Here is a 20,408-nt window from a genome sequence, read left to right on the forward strand (position 1 = left end):
TTTATTGCTAAAAATAATACAAATCTTTAACTTACAAACAGAAAATGATATCTTGTGGTGTCCCACATGGCTTGATTCTGGGCCCGTTATGTATTTTTCTGATTCAATTTACTGCTTTGCAAGAGACTGTATGCAAGGGTTTAGCCATAGCAGAGGAAAACCGAGTAAGATAAATGATTGAACAGAAAGGTTACAACAAAACTAACGCAACAACATCATCAACCTATGTGTGCGCAAACTGCGCTAAAGACTACCACTCACAAATCAGACACTTTAACCACAGTGGTCGCTGCTGTAAATGATGACTATCCCCGGTCACATCCATTGTCATCTTTGACAGACGGAGCTGAAGAAAGAAGGCTTTCACTTGACAGTGTAATTAACTGACATGCCATTTGTCATTGGTATGCAGATGATGTGCTACTCTATTTTTATTTTTTTATTTGCATTTATGTGCATCAGTATATAGTGATTTATAAGTATAAGAATATGTAAATTATGTTTTTATATCCATAAAGTGTATCATTATTATGAGTAGTAGAAAAGGTCATGTATTTACATTTTATTCCATTTTAAAATTGTGAAATTTCTCATTGCACCTAGAGTTAGTAGACATCTCTGTAAATAACGATTACGCTTTAATTTCCCACTAAAGAGTTGCAGTTCTCTGTGTGTGTTCACCCTTCCTCTCCCCTCTAATGAGCTGACACATTCCGATTAAAGACTTGCGACAGAAAAATTGGAGTGAGGGTTGTTAAAATGTCAGTGCCTTCGGCTAAATCTTTATGGTAGATTCACATGGGTACTTTGACTTGTGAGTCTCTCTATGAGACAATAAAGCTGAAGAGGGACGTAAGGCCGTTGAAGCCCGCCAACCGGAAACCATATGTGGTCAAAGAGATCTTCCTAAAGCTACTTACCATTAAGAGGGCTTAAAGGGGTCATTTTTATGTGAGCTTCTGCCACTCTGAGTCACCTGACCCTTTGTAAGGAACTGTAACACTTCACATGTTGGTGTAGGTTTCGTTTGAACATTGATGGGGACGTTTTTAAAGGGTCTTACTGCAAACAAACCTACCAGGACATCTGTGCCTATCATATTTTTCTATAACAGCTCAGGAAGTCTTGAATCAGATACAGCTGTCAGTCTACTTTGGCAATCCTCAGCTTAAGAGGATTGCCTGTGAAAAGACAGTTAACTTGTGAAAAAGAGTCAACTCCCTATACACATTTATAATGTCATATATATATGACATAAGTATGACAAATTACACAGGACGTAACAGAACATACTTCTCTCTTTTTTTTTTTTTACATTTAACATGCACATTTTAATACAACTCTTTAAAAAACAAACAAAAAAAACCCACAATATTTTTAGATAATAACTGTACTTTTACAGTAACATATTGAAATGATTAAAATTGTACCGGAATATGACATTCTCTCAGATGTCTCATTGTAAAATCACACGGTTATCTTTTATTTAAATAATGTTTTATGTTACTGTATTTTTGTTTAGTTAGTGTTTATTGAATTATTTTACTCTGTTGATTTGTGGTTCATGGAAAGGCCAATTTTATTAACTGTTTTAGCATTTGTCAAAGCATTTTAAAGATGTTTGTAGTTCAAGTAGATTATATATTAACAATGAATCTGGCTATGAAATGTAAAAATATACAGCTCCTACGATGCCATCCCATAAAACCTGAAACATCACCCTATTTTTTTGTGTATTACACAAATTGAAGCAGTATCATGGACATTTGTTTTGCGTTCATAACGACACAAACGGAATGGTTTCATTTTAATTTTTTTATTTTACACAACATAAGAACACAGCTGATGTTGTCTTTCTGTACATGGATTTTTTTGTGCCTTCAAACAAAGGCAAAATGTCACTGAAAAGAAAAAAGCTTTGATTTCTTCAAAAATATCAATTTAATAACAGGTCCCAGTATCAAGTCCTTATATAGTTTTTTTTTCTTTTTTTTCTTATAAGAGTTTCTCTATAATATGCAGGAAATGTCATTTCCTTGAATAGAAAGGCTTTTTTGTGAAATCTCTTATGTTTCCTTTTATCTGTATAACTGACACAAAGCTCGTATCCAGTAGGAGCCCTCTGGTAAGAGGACACAGGAAGGCACCGATGCTTTCCTCTTACCGTGAAGCTCACCGTGTTCAGTGAAGATGGAGGCGTGTCTCTCTTGGGTGATGGATCCGGCTATGAGCGGCTAGCACCTCCCTCAAAGCAAATATCCACAGTAATCCATGGGTTTCCAGAAAACATTAATAAAAAGACGGCAGAAAATATGATTTGCAGATGGAAACTAAAGAAATGGTGCAAAACGTGCACATTCATACGATCACACACATTTATATACTATGAGAGCCTATACACACACACACACACACACACACACACACACACACGTACACAATGAGATGCAGGCACTCATCTAGTCTCCAGCAGTCGTACATTCACACGGTGCTCTCTAAAATCCACTCTGAACTGGAAAACGCAGTTTTCTCGCTGTCTAGATTTGAGTTTGCCATTTGGACTAGCATCCCGTTTACAGACATACTCCGCTTGCAAAACACGTTCCCCAGCTTCTGCGAGCCAATGTAGCAGTGGTGTTTCGACAGGTTCTCGTTCAAAGAGTACCTGCGTTTAGCCCGCACTCCTTCAACGGGCAGTGTCATATACTTGGACGAAGTCGGACGAGCCCTCCTTAAAATCGGAGTGTCATTAAAGCGGGATGGGGGCGGAGGGGTTGGGACCGTCTGCTGAAGGGCAGTGGAGTTGTTTCGGTTGGTGTTTTGCGTCTCTGCGTTGGGTAGCGCCTCCACTTTGGGCTCGGCGGCGCCGGCCGCGGGGACGGGCTTTGGCGCTGGTTTGCGCTTTGGCTTTAGTGACCCTGAAGAGCCGGGTGTTGTCCAGCTTTGGCAAGTGGAGGTGGAGCAGTCTGGAATGGAGGTCTCTGAGGTTTGGGTTTGGGAATCTGGAGGTGGAGGAAGAGGCGCGGCGGAGCTCTTTTGGCATCCCTCGCCTGCCTCCATGCTCAATGCACCTTGTTTGGACGCAGACGGCGTGACGGTACAGCCCTGGGACTGCGCCCCGTTGGTTTGAGAGTGCACGTCGGTGACCGAGGTCCCCTTGGCAGAGTTGCCGCTGTTGCACACTTTGTAGCGGATCATGAGGATGATGATGAAGACGAGGACGGAGGCCACGATTATGCCCCCGATGATGATGATCATAGTGCCACCCAAGAACTGGGACTGCATGAAGTGACAGCGTAGATACTCAGACTCGGTGGTGAACTGCACGCAGCCTACAACCCGCGTGGCCGTCAGAGAGGTCATGCCGTCGTCATAAATTGCAAGGACACACAGGTCATACTGCGTCCCGGCAGCCAGGTTATTCACCAGGAAGTTTTTGCTCGTTGGGGGAATCATTCTGTTGGGTGAAGAAAAGAAGAGTGTTGGAATAAAACATTATAGGTTTCATTCATCAATCATTTATTAAACTGCTTTACACCTTCTGAACAACCTCAAGATTGGTATCAGTTCATGCAAAATTTTAATTTACATAATTTTTCAGCGCAGCAGTAGCCCTGAGAGAGTAATCTCATACATGGATAAGGAAAAAAGTGACTTTTTCAACATTTGGCTTTTTTTTGCAGAACTTTTTTTTTTTGTAGACCTGCATAGACAAATGCTTATTCAACTGATAAAAAGTTTAATAAAAACAGCATGTATTTATACTTTTTTTTATAGATCATGGCATTTTATTGCTTGTCCATTACCCATAATTGCATTCAGTATGTTGAGTCCCTTTTGTTGTAATATTATACGCATTCACTATCATTCAAAGTGTGAGGTCAGAATTTTTTTTCAAAGTCCACAGACTACAATTTTTTTATTAAAAAATACAGTAAAAAACAGTAATATTGTGAAATATTGTTACAACATTTGAAATAGAAATCCTTTTTTAACATTCTAAATGCATTTACTGTCACTTTTGATCAATTTAAAGGGGTCATGAATTAAGAAATCAAATTTTCCTTCATACTATACTATAAGAATTTCCAGTAAGTTTCAGAACTGAAAACTTCCTTGTTAGTCCAAAAACAGTTTTACTGAAACCAAGCCCAGAGAACGACTCAGTTTGGAATGTACCTATATGATAGGCGAAAGATTACGCCTACTTCTACATCATTACCACAGTAGCCCCACCCACTGATTCGCACGTGACAAGTAATAGGTAAATGACATGCGTGACGCTAACACTGGATGCATAACCTTCCTTCTGACGCTGGATTTGCACAATCAATATTTTTTTACTGTGTCACTATTGCTTTGTTACAGATTGTTTGATTTGTACTGATTATGTGTCCATGTCTAACCAAAATCGCAGTGACCAGTGATTTTTGATATGTAATGATTAATGTACAGTCAGATGTTCTTTTTCTCAAAATTGGTTATTGCCGTTTGTGTCAGTTAATCAAACCCAGTGACTAAAAGGTCAACTTTACATTGTTTTGCTTAATACCAGTAGGATGAAAATAATCTGTAATTTAAATTGTAATTAATATAGAAAGCGATCAAAGATTTATAATCAATAAATCTCTTATTTACATCGTGTTTGCACAGTTAGTTATGATGAAAGTATTCGTTAGAGTGCAGAAATCGAGTTACAATGACAAGATCCCTGCATTCATGTGCTCAACATGTCTGTGATCGGCTAAAATGCTCATCACCTTTCATGTCACGATCTAAATATAATGCTATAATCAACATTTTTCACGATTAGTTAACCTTGAGAGCTGTAATAGTAAAAACGTGCTAAAAGAAGTTTTTGAGAGAGTTCCACATGTAATACGTATTTCATATGCAACGATGTTAGCCAAACACAGCAATAGGCGTTTACACTGAAGTCTCACAGCAGACACACCCCTTTAAACAGAGCGTTCAATTCAGAGGGATAAAATCAGGTTAGAAAAAATGCCTTTTATTTATACATTATGACAATTGTTGATGTAAAAATAATACTAACATTATAAGTGCACCCAGGAAACATAATGCAAGCTTGCTGAATTATCTATAGAATGATTTTTTTTTTACATAAAAAAATTAAAACCCTGAAAGGCTGATCAGGATCCCGATGCAATGCAAAATCAACTTCAAGGGGTCAAATGTTATGATTCTTTTCATGTTCATGATTTTTTTCAGTTTTGTGTTCTGAATCAAAACTCACATGAATATACAATTTTCATAAGCTAACAAGAACAGCACGATAGAGAAGTGGATTTCACATTGGAGGGCTCTGCACAGGAACACACTAGTCCTAAGCTATTGATAAATATGGTAATGCTCAAGTTGCATTTTCATTTGTGCAGCAGATTTAAGCAAGACACATGTGGAGAACCTATTATACTATTCTGAGCATGTTACAATAAACACGTAAAGCAAACTGTGATATCAGGACTTTATCTCTTATCTGTCCCGTGTTTACTCTGCTGCAGACATGTTTAATCACATAATCTAGAGAGCGTAAGTCTGGAGCAACGGTAAATCTGCTTCGGTGCTGTATCTACAGGAAGTCCTGCTGTACTTGCACGAGCCTGGGGTCTGCTATCACTCTCTGAACCGTTCACTTCAGACCTGAACAATGGCATCTCTTATCATCCTTCCCCACACGCCCCACCTGTCTCCTCTGCAGCCTGGCAAACATTCAGCTCATTCAGCCCGCTGAAAGAAGCGCTCTGTGATTTCCCATGCAAACCGAGTGGATTTTGAGCACAAAGGTTCTCAGTAGAAGCGGCCTCGCGCCCCAGCCGGTCAGAGCGTTTCAGTATGCTGGGTGAGAGCGTCCGCCGTCATACATACAAATTAATTTTAATTGCAGGGTTGTTCTAAGTAACTCAGTGTGTGTTTAATGGTGTCAAGAAACTAGCTGCTAGGGTCATGTTTCACAAAATGGCTGAAAATATTTGCATCGTTCTACAGTGCCATTGAGTAAGTACTAGTTTTATGCAGTGACACTGGAATATATCCTCCCATTTCTAGACACTTTATTGTTAAATGTAACATCTAATTAGCACACTGCCTAGACTCTGTTAGTGTCACTAAATCTGGGTAGCATACGTTTTCTCTTTGTGGAGGAGTTTCTTGATACTAGCAGGCAGTTGGCGCTGTTAATGTGAAGACGTTTGCATTCCTTGGCAATGAAAAAAAATAAATAAAAAAAATAACTGGGTATAAAAAAAAAGAAGAGAGATTTAGGTGAAAGTATGGATACTACGTCAAAATTATTATATTATATATATATTATACCAGTTAAAAGTCAAAGTATTCAGCTAAATGCATAGGCTACTTGGGTGTTCGATTAGGGTTATACCAATAACTATTTTAGATCAACTCCTCTCTCAAGGATGAATGACCATAGTGGCCAATCACGTTTCACACATATTTATTTATTGTTTTGTTTTTTTAGGTTAAAGTTGAATAAAATTCAAGGACATGAGACTTGCTAGCTCAGTAAAACAGACACAAATTTAAGCTTATTTTTATTAACAGGATATATGTGTCAGGATGAATGGTAAAACATGTACTTTGAAGGTCTAAATAAAATTACAAGGAATAAAAAGTGTTATTTTCTTCTCTACTTAAATGTAATTGAGTATTTGGTTTCAACAGCACTTGAGTAGAGTACAAATTCCCCAAAATAATTAAGCACAATTACTCAAGAATCTTACACTTCTGTACAATGAATACAGACTTAATAATAATAATAATAATAATAATGATACACACACACACACACACACACACATATATATATATTTATATATTTATTACAAATATGGGTGGTGAAAATTAACTATTTATTTCCTAAACACATTTTTCTGGTGTTAGTGTGCATGATTCATCGTCATTGTGCCTAAAGAAAAACAAACTATTAATCTTTATAAACGTTTATCTAAATGTTTCACCTGTAAAATGACGTTCCTTTTCGACAGACATCACAAACCACCAGAATACTTAATGCCTGCATTGCAAGATCCAATCAATTTCTTATTGAATATGCTGTATAACTCAGAAATACATTGTATGATAGATTGAATGATGAATGACATTTCATATTGACTTGTGATAGGAGTGATAGTCGGAAGGTTTCAGAATGGCAAGAATCAAGATAGCAGACATCATCATTGTGGCCATGAGCAGACACTTAACCCCAGGTTTGACAGGGGATTGTCTGTGTTATAAGTTCATGGCACTTTTCTGCAGCTTTATCGCAGGAACAAATTCCACTGGCCCTGTATGTGTGGCGAAAATTCGATTATAGTCTATGTTTCACTGCGGCCGGTCTGTTGCCAAATGTGTTAACTGAGAAGGGAGCACTTGATAACAACATGGGGTATCAGCCAGATGCCAGATCTCTAGTAAAAAAAAATAGGTTGAGATGTATCTGTTGTCTTTCTGTGGGCTTCATTCTCATCGTTTGTGAAAAAGAGCTTCCCACACAATGTGCTGTGTACACAAATGACGAGGCAATGGCTTCTGCAGTGTGTCTCATTGAACAGGGAACGCTCATGGCCAGTGTGTGTTATTGTAATTAGCCGACTGTGGCTCATTTACAGCAGCCCATTGAGATAAAGTAAGCCAAAAATGAATCTCTTTTTGATTCCCCCAAGCGAGTCTGCAAAGAACGTAATTACGAGAACGTATTAATGAGTACAGCATACGTGAAAGGAAATACTGTTCGAGATAGCACTAAAACAGATTGGCTAACACACACAATGGTTTCTGAATATTATCAGTCATAAATTATAATGATTATTCAGTTTTACATTTTAATATGCTCTAGGTAGACACGCTTGCTAATCCTAATCAAAGAGGTCCATAGATTTTATTCTGTGACCAGTCTCCCAAGTGCCCACAACCTCTTTGTAAACCATAAAAAGAAAAGCTGGGGGAAGTCGTGGCCTAATGGTTAGAGATTCAGACTGGTAACCCAAAGGTTGTGGGTTTGATTCTCAATACCAGCAGGAATGGATTAAGCATTAACTTGGATGGGTTAAATGCAGAGGACAAATTACAACAGCAGTATAACATTCTAACGATTGTTTTTTAAATCTCTGGGTGGTCTAAATGGGATTTAAAAAACGCTTATCCATTAAAGATAGGACAATACCCACTTTATTTGGACCGACTTGCTCCTCAGAATCACAACCTGCATGTATGATTGATTATTGATGTATATTTTTTCTACCAGGGGTTCAAAATACATAGTTTTGTGTTTTAAATTGTGCAGGTCTCAGGCTAACTCACGTTATTACTGTCTTACTGAAATAGTTCTGCCGATCAGCTGTTGGCCACTATTACCTAAAACTGTCAGTTAATGCAGCTTGTCTATTGTTGTTACTACTATGAGTAATGATAAAGGATTTAAAAACTTTAAAATTGCATCAGTCATTTACGTTAGTGCTCGGCTAACATATGCGCTGTTATTGATACAGTTAATGGTAAAGTTAGCATGCGCACTATAATAAATTATAAATATACACATTGGTTTGTTGATGGACATAGTCTTGTTAATGCGGAATTACAATTGCAACATCTCATTATGTACCTCAAACTGAGTAGCATATCACTGAGAAACGTCTTGCTCAAGTCGTCCTTGCGATGGAAGTTCGGGTTGAATAACTAGTTCCTCAAATGTTTCATAATCGGACTCGAGCTCGGATTGATATGGTAAAATTGATGCCATCGTTACTGTCTTTACAGTGTTTACAATAGCTGAGTTTTAGGAAGCCTCCGGAGTTGAAATTCAGTTATGGTAATGGCCATTTTGTTTTGACATACTGTACGCTGTAACAACCAAACACAACAGACTGGGCTGTCTGACCAATCAGAGCAGAGTAGGCATCCGGAAATATTTAGAGAGACTGAATCATCGGACGATCGTATAATCATTGAAAAATGTTGTGATGTGTAATTTATTTTATGAGAAAAAAAAATTGTTTGGGGCCTTTGATGCATGTAAACCTGTTGTAGGAGACCTTAAAAATAGCATAATAGGGGCACTTTAAACTGGGAAAAGAAAATATATTTAAACCATTTTAAAGGACAAAGTTTAAAATAAAGTAATAGAAACTAAAGGCTAGGGTACACTATGACAGATCACAACCACAAAAGACAAAAACACGGCACAGTCTAAAAGCCAGCATACAAAAACTAATCACACACATACACCAGTAATTTAAGAGAAAATTAGAATTGGATTTCTATTTTAGCATTTCACGTGAACAAAAAGCATCGATCCATCCATCCATTAGAACAACACAAACTGGTGATGGATTTTTGTGCTAATGTACTGAATATTAGATCCCTTTTCACAACTGGCCTCTTTAACACATTGCTGCTGTCTCAAAGGGCCAAAGTCAGTTTGTTCCTCTCCTTGCTGGCCTATTGTTGTGTCTAATGTCTATTGTAGCCTATATTAAATTGGCTTCCTAAATTACAATCTACAAACTCATTAGTTCAAATCACATACTAATGTATCTGGCTAATTTCCAAATGTTTGTGCTTTATTATTCACATGATAAAAATTATGATGTCCAAAATTGTACACATTTAGAGAAATACTGAAGGTATTTTCATCTTTACTTCTCATTGCTATTCTATTATCTACTAAAGTGGAAATCTGAAATGAGGGCATTCAAGAAGGTGGTCCATAACTTTCAATAGTTGAGGCCATTTTGTTTATAGATCTAAAACAATGCAAAACTAAATTCACTGTATAATAAGCACAATTCTAATTCAACTTCAGTATTACTTCTTGGTTGTTTCACAATGGAAATACGTTGTCTTAGTTAATCTAATTGTCCTTATTGGCTTTTTTCTAAATGATGGTTGTGGAGTTTCAGTCTGTGGAGTCAAACAAGCAAAACGAACAAAGAAATAAAAAACAATGACTAACAATAACTGTTTGAAATCCACTTCAAGAAATGGATAAACATTTAATGTGGATTCACCCAACAAGCAAAAATTACAGAATGAAAAGTATTTCTCACCTGTAAACAAGAGAGTCATCATAGGTTCCATTATACTGAATCTGAAACATGCGTATCCCAGGTATATTCCTCTGGAAGTTAAATTTGATGAGTGCAGTAGATGAGGTGGCTTCTGCCATAACCACCCTCTTATCTGGACTGGTCTTGGCGTCGCCGGTGTGGTTGCTGCCGTTTGCTCCAGCCCTTGTTGAAGTGGAGATGTCAGAAGAGCCTGGGTCAGGCTCCTGGATGTTATTGGTGCTGTTGCTAATATGCGGAAGCTTGATGATAACCAGCTCCACGGTCTGGTGGGCCTCCCCGGCAGGATTTGAGGAAATGCACGTGAAAGAGCCTGTGTCCTTTACTGTGCTTATCAGGATGTCCAGCGTGCCGTTGTTGTAAACCAGCGTACGTGACGTGTTTGAGACTAACTTCCCATCGGGAGATATCCAGTGAATGGCAGGTTCGGGATCTCCCCTGGCTTTGCACTTCAATGCTACCCGCTGGCCCTCCAGGACCCTCATCTCGTGAGAGTGGCGGGTGATGAGGGGCGGCTCGCAGAGGAACTCCTCCTCCGGGATGGACCAGAAATAGCGTCCAGAGAGATGCAAGGGTGTGGCGCAGGTCTCCAAGTCGTCCTCGCGATTGAGCCGCCTAAGCCAGAGCAGCTCGCAGTTGCAGTGTAAAGGATTTCCTCCAAAGCTCAGAGCAAAAGAGAAGGAATTGAGAATGCCGGATGTGGCCAGAACCTGCGCCCGCTGGAAAAGCGGGTCTGGTGGAAGCTTCTGGAGCTTGTTGGAGGTCACGTCCAAGCGATTGAGCTTCTGTAGGAGGGAGAAAGTCCCCTCAGGAATGTATTCGATCATGTTGTGGTCCAGACTAAGTGTGTGTAGGCTGATCATCTTTTGAATGGCCTCCCAGGGGATGGTCTCCAGGTTGTTGTAGGATAAGTCCAGTTCTTCGAGGGCTAGTAGGTCATTAAAGGCTCCCATGTGGATGAGGGTCAGTTGGTTGTTGTTCAGAATCAGGTGATGAAGCTTAGACATACCACTGAAGGTCTCGTTGGATATCCGCGTCAAGCGGTTGTGGTCTAAATGCAAGGCTCGTAGGTTCTCCAGGTCTGAGAACGCATGTGGAGTGATGTAGCTTATTGTATTCCTCGACAAAGTAAGATCCACCAGCTTGGTCATGTTGGCCAAGTCTTTCCGTTTTATGCTTGTGACAAAGTTATCAGCTAGTCGGAGCTCCACGGTATGCCTGTCGATGTTGGGCGGAACAAAGAGTAGCCCTTTTTTGGCACAGAGTGTTGCGAGGTTGGGGGATAGAACTTGACAGACGCAGCGCTTCGGACAGATCTGGGCCTTCACTGCCATTCCGATAACCAACAAGCAGACAAGCAGTTTTTCCATTGTAAATCAGGTTTTTACACCTAGGGGGAAAAGAGAAAAAAAGACAAAGGGTGTGAATAATATGCTACTGTGCCTTTGAACTACAATTTCAAGCAAAGCAGGCCTTTATTCACTTGGAGCATAATTGCATTTGTAGATGTTTATCAAACACCAGTGCTTAGCGCAGTCATAATGCATGAGATAACAGCAGGCCATTGGTTATCCTGCAGTTATTTCAGGAAGTGTGATAAACAGTTCATGTTGCACAAACAAAACCCCATGTCAGATGTAAGAAACCAGCAGTTTTGTAACACAGTATTAACATTCCCAACCTCAAAATCAGTGTTGCCAGATCAAAAAAAAAAACTAAAAAAACAAGTAACCTACTCTGATAAAAAAAAAAAAAAAATCAAAAATAAGGGAAAATATACATATAATACAAAATAATCAAGCCTAAATATACATTCTTGATTTTCAGACAGTGTATCTAGCATTTTTAGTTGGATTTAAAAGCAACTAGGCCTAAACATTTTCAAGTATAAATAACCATTTATACTGTGTGATATTAGAAAGGCTAATATGTGGTTACCAAAAATGTAATTATGAGCTTATATGTCATTGTGCCAAACCCAAAACGAATGAATACATGATTACCTGTAAAATACTTTAAGTGAACAGTATTTTTTTCTACCCAACATTTTCTTTTATAAAGGAACACTTTATGTGTTGTATCCTAGGACACAAACACAAACTATTCTTGAACAAATGCACATACAAGGGAGGAGAGATTTAGAAATAAATGTTTTATTTAGAAAACTACTGTATATGCATATTTGCTTGCAGCTTTCAGCTCTCAGATATAAAGTACGGTATTTTGAACAGCAGGTGGGGAGATTTGATTAGTGGTCAATTTTTATTTGTGATATGGCAGCTAATCACTAGCTAGTCCAAATACATGACTGTAAATAAGCCACAAAACAATAAAACAGCCACCAGCCCATATTTATGAGCGACTTTATGAAAAAAAAGTAGCTTATAATAAGTGCTCATGGCAACACTGCTGAAAATAGATCGATGCAGTCTCTAAAGGAGTGTGGGTTTATTTCAGGCAAAACACATGGCTAATAAACGTCATGCACACTACAGGAACTATTTCAACACTTCAGTTTATTAGCTACATTAATTCATTCTAAACCAATATGTTATTTTCATCTTTGATTTTAAGTGTTTTAACAATATCTTCCTGTCTTACTTTTTCACACTTCTCTCAAAGGTGTGACTCATTCTTTCCAACTGTAGTGTCCTTCACTCTCCATTAGAATTGTGTGGGTGTGCAGAAGAGCTGTTTCATAATGACCGTGTGTGTGAACAGGGAACGCTTTTGCAAGACCCTGACCCAGTGGGGGCAACTGTATTATATTTAATTATATAATTACGCTACGTTGAGTATGTAATGACACAATACGGGGTCTAACAACTATGCACTCAAAGAGAGTACTGCATTAAAAACAGCTATCATCAAATGGCTACAGCAGCTGACATCAGACTATGAAATTATGAGGACACTGTCTGAGCATTAGACCTGAAATTACCCGAAAAAGCATGATTGCAGACTGATTATGTCATCTTGTTGATGATAATGCTCTCTCAAACATGACAAGTTGTTATCATTTATTTACCCTTATGTCATTTCAGACCTGATATTGTAAAACGATATTGTAAAAAAAGATGTTTATAATCTTATATATTATAAAACTTTTATAAAAAATTATAAAACTATTATATATATATATATCTTTAACTTGTTTTTATTTCAGTTTCAGCAATTGTATTACTTCAACTTATTTTATTTCAGTTAGTTTCTTATTTTTTATTTTTAAGTTTAAGTTTTCATCAATATTTATATTTAATTTATTTCTGTCAGCTTCGGTTGCAACAAAGATGAAAAAAACAACAACAACAACAACAACAACAACTACAACAAAAACAACCTTTTTTTAAACTGGAACTCAAAACAAAATACTAGGAATACTCAGACTAGAAAATCATGAGCAGACTAACCAAATGAAAGCGACAAGAACAGACAAATGAACTGAACAAAACACAGGGCTTAAATACCAAAGCAAACTAATCAACAAAATAAACAACAGGTGCAAATCATAATCACGTCAATGAAAAACCATAGAAACAAACAAACCCAGGAAATTCATTTATTTCAATTAATGAAAATTATTTATTATAGCCTAGTTAACAATAACAACACTGGTGTCAACAACCTGCATCTTCTTTTGTTTTTCACGTAAAAAAGACAATCATACAGGTATGAAACAACATTAGGGTGAGTACATTTTATTTATGGGTATTTCTTTGAGTGAAAATGATGATGGAAAGATGACTTTTGAACATGTCTGGACAAGATAAAATACTCCCTCTTACGTGAATGACTCATTTGGTCATCTGGTTGTCGCCCAGTCACACAGCAAATGCAAAGATCATGTTCTTTCCAACACTGCAAATCTTCACTATTGTTTTTCATTCCAAACTGTGGACGGACGGAGCAGTGAGATTTGAGTGAACGAGAGATAAAGGGAGGGAAGTAGGAAAAAGCAAGAGCGATACAGAGAAATGTGATGCTGTAATGGAGACTGATGTGTTATGCATATGAACAATAGGGAATAGTATGTGGAGTGTATGATTCATGCCAGTGGATCTGATTCACGAGCACTGGCTCTTCACCAGTGCAGTAAAGCAAAACAGGCAGATGTGCAGTATGTTTTGCCTCAAGATTAACTGAATAATGTTCCCAAGCCACACGGATACATAAAGGCCTATCGGCAGGGCGGTCCTTAGGGCGGTGTCACTGGCCAAGTGGGTCCTGCTTCCTTCTAACTCGCACTGGGCCCCACCCCATGATTGGGACAGCTTATACAAATCTATCAGTGTACAAAAAACTAATTGTATATATTTTTACTACTGTATGAGTAGGACACAATCCCATTCTTGTCATACCATCTAAAAAGTTGAAGTAGGGTATAGTTTGGGAGGGGCTTGCACAGACAACTCCCTGTAATTGTAACAACAATTATCAAAGCAGCTGTTAACTTCAGTATAGGTGACAATTCTGCCAGCTTTTCCTGCATTACCAGTAAGAGTGACAATCTTAGCACGGATGTTGATTAAACCTGTTAAGTTGTAACTAATAGCTGTGCTATATCCGTACATACACCGCAGACAAGCTAAATGTGTTAATTTTAAGGCTGTCAGAAGATTTTTTTTATTTTTTTTATCACGATTAATTGCACACTTATCGTGAAATTAAGCATACACTATTTATCTTGTTTAACGTTCATTTTGTCATCATTTGCTATATCCAGCAAAGTAAACCATTAGATTGAAGGGTGATTCTCACAAAACTGTAAAATGATCTGATCGCAACCAGGGTTACAGGTGCTTGTGCCATTGTAGATGCTCTCGACTTCGAAGATCATCTAACTGTGTGACGTAAATTACCTTAATGACGCAATTTTGTGTGCTTCAGTAATTTAGTTGCGTTAAATTATTTTAACCCATTAAGGATTTTGAATTAATCGCATGCGTTAACACATTGATGTTGGCAGCCCAAGTTAATTTATGTTTCTAAGGTTTCAAGCTTCCAACGTCCTGAAATATTCTCTTTCATTACCCTTCTTTTTCATTATTTATTATTATTTATTATTTATCATGTATGCCTGCAGATCCTAGAATTAGAACATTCACATTTCCCAAATCTGTTACAAACTAAGATAGGACCAAACCAACGAACAATAGGCCTAATTAATCTGCATTTCATGCTTCATTAAGGGCCTCTAAGTGATACAAATAAATAAATATTTTTGACAGAACACACTTTGTTCCCTTTCAGTCAGTCACTACAAGTTACGTCAGTGACTGACGAAATGGGGGTTTCGCTAAAGCGCCCCATCACCTTCGAGTATTAAAAAACGGGCCAATGTAGCGTGGGTGCATGATTAACCATCAGGGTGGTCTGCGCTCCCGTCGTATGTCGCAACTCGCACGCCATCTCTTCTTATGGAGTCAGAAGCACCTGAGGTCGCTTCGAGCCATTCACATCCCGGGAGAGCTGAATATCCCTACGGATACTACGGCCATATCCCAGGGAATGGAGACTCCATCCCCAGACGGTTCAGCTGATTTGGAGACAGGTCCTGTGTAAGATCAGGGAGAATGAGGAGCAGGTCCTTTTGATTGCGCCTCATTGGCCCACCCGGACTTGGTTCTCCGAAATGGTGCTCCTCGCGACAGCCCCTCCCTGGCTGCGATCTCTGCGCACCACAACCTTGCGGAGTCTAAGACGGTAGGACACCATGACCTGGTCACCAGGTTCCTTGGAGGTACTTTAGAGATAAATCCTCCCCACCCCCCACATATGCCCTCTTGAGACCTCGCAGTGGTTCTATCTGCACTGCAGAGAGCTCCCTTCGAGCCATTGCACTCAGTTTAGCTTAAGTACCTCTCTTTGAGGACGGCGCTCCTGGTTGCTTTGAACTCCATCAAGAGGGTAAGGGACCTGCAAGCATTTTCCATTGACGAAGCGTGCCTGGAATTCGGGCCGGCTAACTCTCACGTCATCTTGAAACCCCGGCCTGGATATGTCCCCAAGGTTCCCAAAACTCCCTTCAGGGATCAGGTAGTGAACCTGCAAGCGCTGCCCTTGGATGCACCCTTCGTTCTTACGTAGACAGAACACGGTATTTCAGGACCTCAGACCAGCTCTTTGTCTGTTTCGGTGGGAAGCTGAAGGGAAAGGCTCTCTCCAAGCAGAGGTTGTCTCACTGGATAGTGGACGCCATTGTCTTGGTTTACCAATCACAGGGCCTGCCATCCCCCCTAGGGGTGAAGGCACATTCCACTCGGAGCGTTGCTTCCTCCTTGTGTTAGCCTGGCCCTTCGCTCATGCTAGCCTCACGACAGGGAGCTGTGGCTTGCGTAGGACACTGGAAGACAGCCGCAGTGGGAGATTAGATTGGGACCCCCATTTCGTCAGTCACTGACGTAACTCGTAGTGACTGACTGAAAGGGAACGTCTTGGTTATGTATGTAACCCTCGTTCCCTGAAGGAGGGAACGGATACGTTACGTCCGCATGCCACTACCGCTGAAGCGGCCGGGGCACACAGTCTCGGCTCCTCAGCAGGTAACATAATGCCAGATTGCACTCGCGTCTACTTTTATACCCACAATGTTATAGTTCACGATGCAAATTCCGCAGACCCATGGTATTTTCATTCCATTGGCTCGTTTTCTAATACTCAAAGGTGATATGGCTCTCTAGCGAAACCCCCATTTCGTCAGTCACTGACGTAACGTCTCCGTTCTCTCCTTCAGTGAACGAGGGTTACATACGTAACCGAGACGTTTTTCTTCCCATCCAGTTTGAATACATGACGTTCTATACAGAGCTGTATAAGTTGTCGGACTGGGAATTATGCGTTTCTTTACCAACACTATCAGTGGCTAAGTTAATGACCAGGGTATTCCTACAATATCGGAGGCTGCAGTTTCAGGTCTGCAGTGCTAGAACCACATTTCTTGTTTTATTTGTATTTTTAATTTCAATCCTGTATTTTGGAGGATTTTGTATTTTGTATGATCCTGTATTTTGGATGATTTATATTTCGAAACTGTTATCAGGCTTAGCATCTGGCTATAATAGTAATGCTACCATACTACTGCTGCAGTATACACTATAGTGCACATACTGCACAGTGAGCACATTTTCTGTATGCATAGAATACCCAGATGACCCATTACATCCCACAATGCACCAGTGTAATGGATGACTCAGTGGTAATATCAAATGTGATGCATCTCTTTCTTGACTCAAATCAGACTGCCAAATGCTAAGACTTCTTTACACCAAAATCAAAATGCAAATTCACTTTATTATTTATAAGATGAATATAACATGAATGATAGAGCTAACAACATGGAATTCTACTGTTTGAAACTTTTTTATTGAATAACATCTAATATTTCACTTACTATTTAAAAACAAATAGTAGGCAGTGTACATTAAGCAGAATTTAAGTAGTATGGTAATATTCCAATCCAAACATAGCCAATGTGCCAGATGTATCAGTCATTATTTGAAGACTTGTTTGGCTAAATAAAGCATGCAAAGGCAACCACAGCACATAAGCTTCAATCTGAAGATGACATCAGCAAGCTCATCGAAAATTAACAGCAAACTACTGACCCAAATACTAGAACTATATATATATATATATATATATATATATATATATATATATATATATATATATATATATATATATATAAAATGATGTAAAACAAAAATCACTGATTCTATTAAAACCCTACCTAGTCAAATTAAACCATACCAAACAAAAGACCTCTTTGTATTAAAGTATTCTAAATGACAAGTGACCCTACAGAATATCAAGTAGATGATGTATGCGCAGCAGACTCTCATGAAAAGCCCAATGATAGCTAGTATAATGAGGAAGCTTTAGAGGGCTGTCAGTCACTTTGACAGGAAGCAATTGCCGTGTACTTCACTGTGAAGAGCAGCCCCAAGACAAACACTCGCTAATCAAGCATGTCTGAGCGAGTATGGATGTTTCACCCACCACAGTCCTTAATGAAGTGAGGTGTTCGGTTAAACAATAGCTCAGTGCCGAGATGGGAAACTTCATAAACAATGTTTCAAGAAAAAATAAAATAAATAAATAAATAAAGATAATTGCTGCATGTTAAATAGCTTTTTTTTTTCCTTCTGTGGGGCAAACTGTATAATATTACAGCACAGTACTGTTTATTGCACATTATGCACATGAAATCTGATATTATTCTGATATACGATATACATTTATCTTCACCAGTGTTGCACAATTAAGCAAGACCAGCATATTTTCATTTAGCGACAAAGATGTGGATCGTTATTCTTGTATGCAGCCATTTCCGATTTATTAGCTGACCGAAAACAAAATCGTACATACATTTGGGATGTTTGGAATAAAAAAAAGTTGTAGGTCCTTCTTTTGTTTACACATGCATGTGTATTTGTGTGTGTAGCAACTGATTGTTGACCTGCGAGTGACAGACAATGATAAAGACATGATTATCATGCATCATTCACATAGTAAAAACATAAAAACTTCTCTATAATTCACATTGGCCATATTTTACACACAATGCACACATGAATTTTTAAGCATGTTTTCCTCACTGAAAATATCATAAATATTTAAGATGTGTCAACACAGCAGAGATGCGAAGCAGGATACGGACATAAAGAGAGAAAAAGAGAAAGATTCAAAACTCATTCTGTGAAACCGCACAAGATTTACATTTGTTGTTATGAGGGGGGTCATATTTTGACTAGTCATCTTTGACAGTTAAAGGTGCATTAAGCAACTTTTTCATGTTAAAAATACCCGTTTTCTAACCCATACATGCTTAAACAATTGCCTGATGGGCTGAATGAGCCCTTCTCTGATCACTGAGATTGTCTCTATAATCCTGTAAAGTAAAATAAATAAGAGGGATTCGGGCCGGAATTTTTCGTACAGATTTCAGAACATTTCACCAGTGTCCAACTTTTTTTCTATAATTCTATAATATTCTGTAGTGTTCTATAATGTCTGCATTAGTACAAAGTACATTAGACCTCATTGGTTAAATCCAAAGTTACAGTACGAGTACAGATGGGCTAATAAATGACAATAATACAATATATTTGCAATGACTTGACTTTTTTCAAAATACAGTAAAATTGTATTTTCTTAATTGAATTATTTTTGTAAAATAAAGTTTTTTTCTGATTGATTTTGAGCCAAAAAGGTCAATCTGTGGCGCACAGATCTTCCGTACACTCTCCCACTTTCGCTTATGTATGAATTAAATGATATAACCTCTCATCTCTGATCTCTTTATGATAAATTCCAGCTATATTTACAGGCTTTGAGTTTGCACAAGAAGATAATCTTAAAAAATACCAAAGATAAACAGATTCATTTGGACAGTTACTGTATTTCCAAAACCACTAAGCAAAATGTGGCACAATGTGAAATCCCATTTCTGGTCCATTTGCACTGCGAACAGTGATGCACTGCAGATGTCAGACTAAAGATGTTTTTGAAGAAAAATGTGGAGACTTTTGCTCCAACAGCTGGGAGGGAGGCTGACTTGTTCTGGAGGATGTAGATCCACACTTCAACAGGAAGAGAAATGGAGCTGCTTTTTTTCCTCGTGCTAAGTGATGGCAGCAGCATTTTTCAGGCTGCTTATTCAAGATTAATCAGTACCTAATGGCAAAAACAGAGTGCTAAAATCTCCATAAAAGAGAGAGGGGTACAGACTGAGAGAGATGGATTGAAATACAGAAAGGGAAAAAAGAAACATCAACACATCCACAGTAGCTGCCTGGAGCAATGACCAGCCTCAGCATCACTCCCACTGACACACACGCACAGGAACACAATAAGACAGAATCCATACTAAACATCTCTCCTTACTGCATTCTCTCCATCCTTTTCTATCATTTCCTTCTGTCTAGCATTTTCCCCTCAGCTCATATATTGCCTGCCCCAACTTTCTGCTTCATCCCCCACAGGAAAACAAAAAATACAAATGAGATCTTTTGTATATCTCAGCTATTTCTTCTAGACATAAAATAAAGGCTTTTGCTGACAGAAATTTTACATTAAGACTCTATAGTTTGGAGAGATTTCTAGATTCAGAATATATCTCAATAATTCAATAGGAAAGAGAAATTATAAATGTGATTTTTATTTATTTTTAAAGGGATAGTTGAATATTATATAATTCAAAAATGAATATTCTGTCATCATTTTATTGTTGCAAACCCATATGAATTTCTTTTTTATGAGATATTTTGAAGAATATGGGTAACCAAAAAGTTGATGAGCCCCATTTTT

General features: G+C 38.4%; 1 protein-coding gene across 1 annotated transcript in view; it reads right to left on the minus strand.

Moving 5' to 3' along the window:
- Nucleotides 1-1,812: 1,812 nt before the first annotated feature.
- lrfn5a (leucine rich repeat and fibronectin type III domain containing 5a) overlaps nt 1,813-20,408 on the minus strand; it is a 60,151-nt gene continuing 41,555 nt past the window's right edge. The window contains exons 2-3 of the mRNA XM_082142323.1: nt 10,083-11,490; nt 1,813-3,457 (exon numbers count right to left, since the gene is read on the minus strand). Of these exons, the coding sequence (XP_081998449.1) occupies nt 2,482-3,457; nt 10,083-11,470 (2,364 nt within the window). The 5' untranslated portion in view covers nt 11,471-11,490 and the 3' untranslated portion in view covers nt 1,813-2,481. The remainder of the gene's footprint in view (nt 3,458-10,082; nt 11,491-20,408) is intronic.

This window comes from Leuciscus leuciscus (genome assembly GCF_965113295.1).
Source record: "Leuciscus leuciscus genome assembly, chromosome: 17".
Classification (NCBI taxonomy): Eukaryota; Metazoa; Chordata; class Actinopteri; order Cypriniformes; family Leuciscidae; genus Leuciscus; species Leuciscus leuciscus.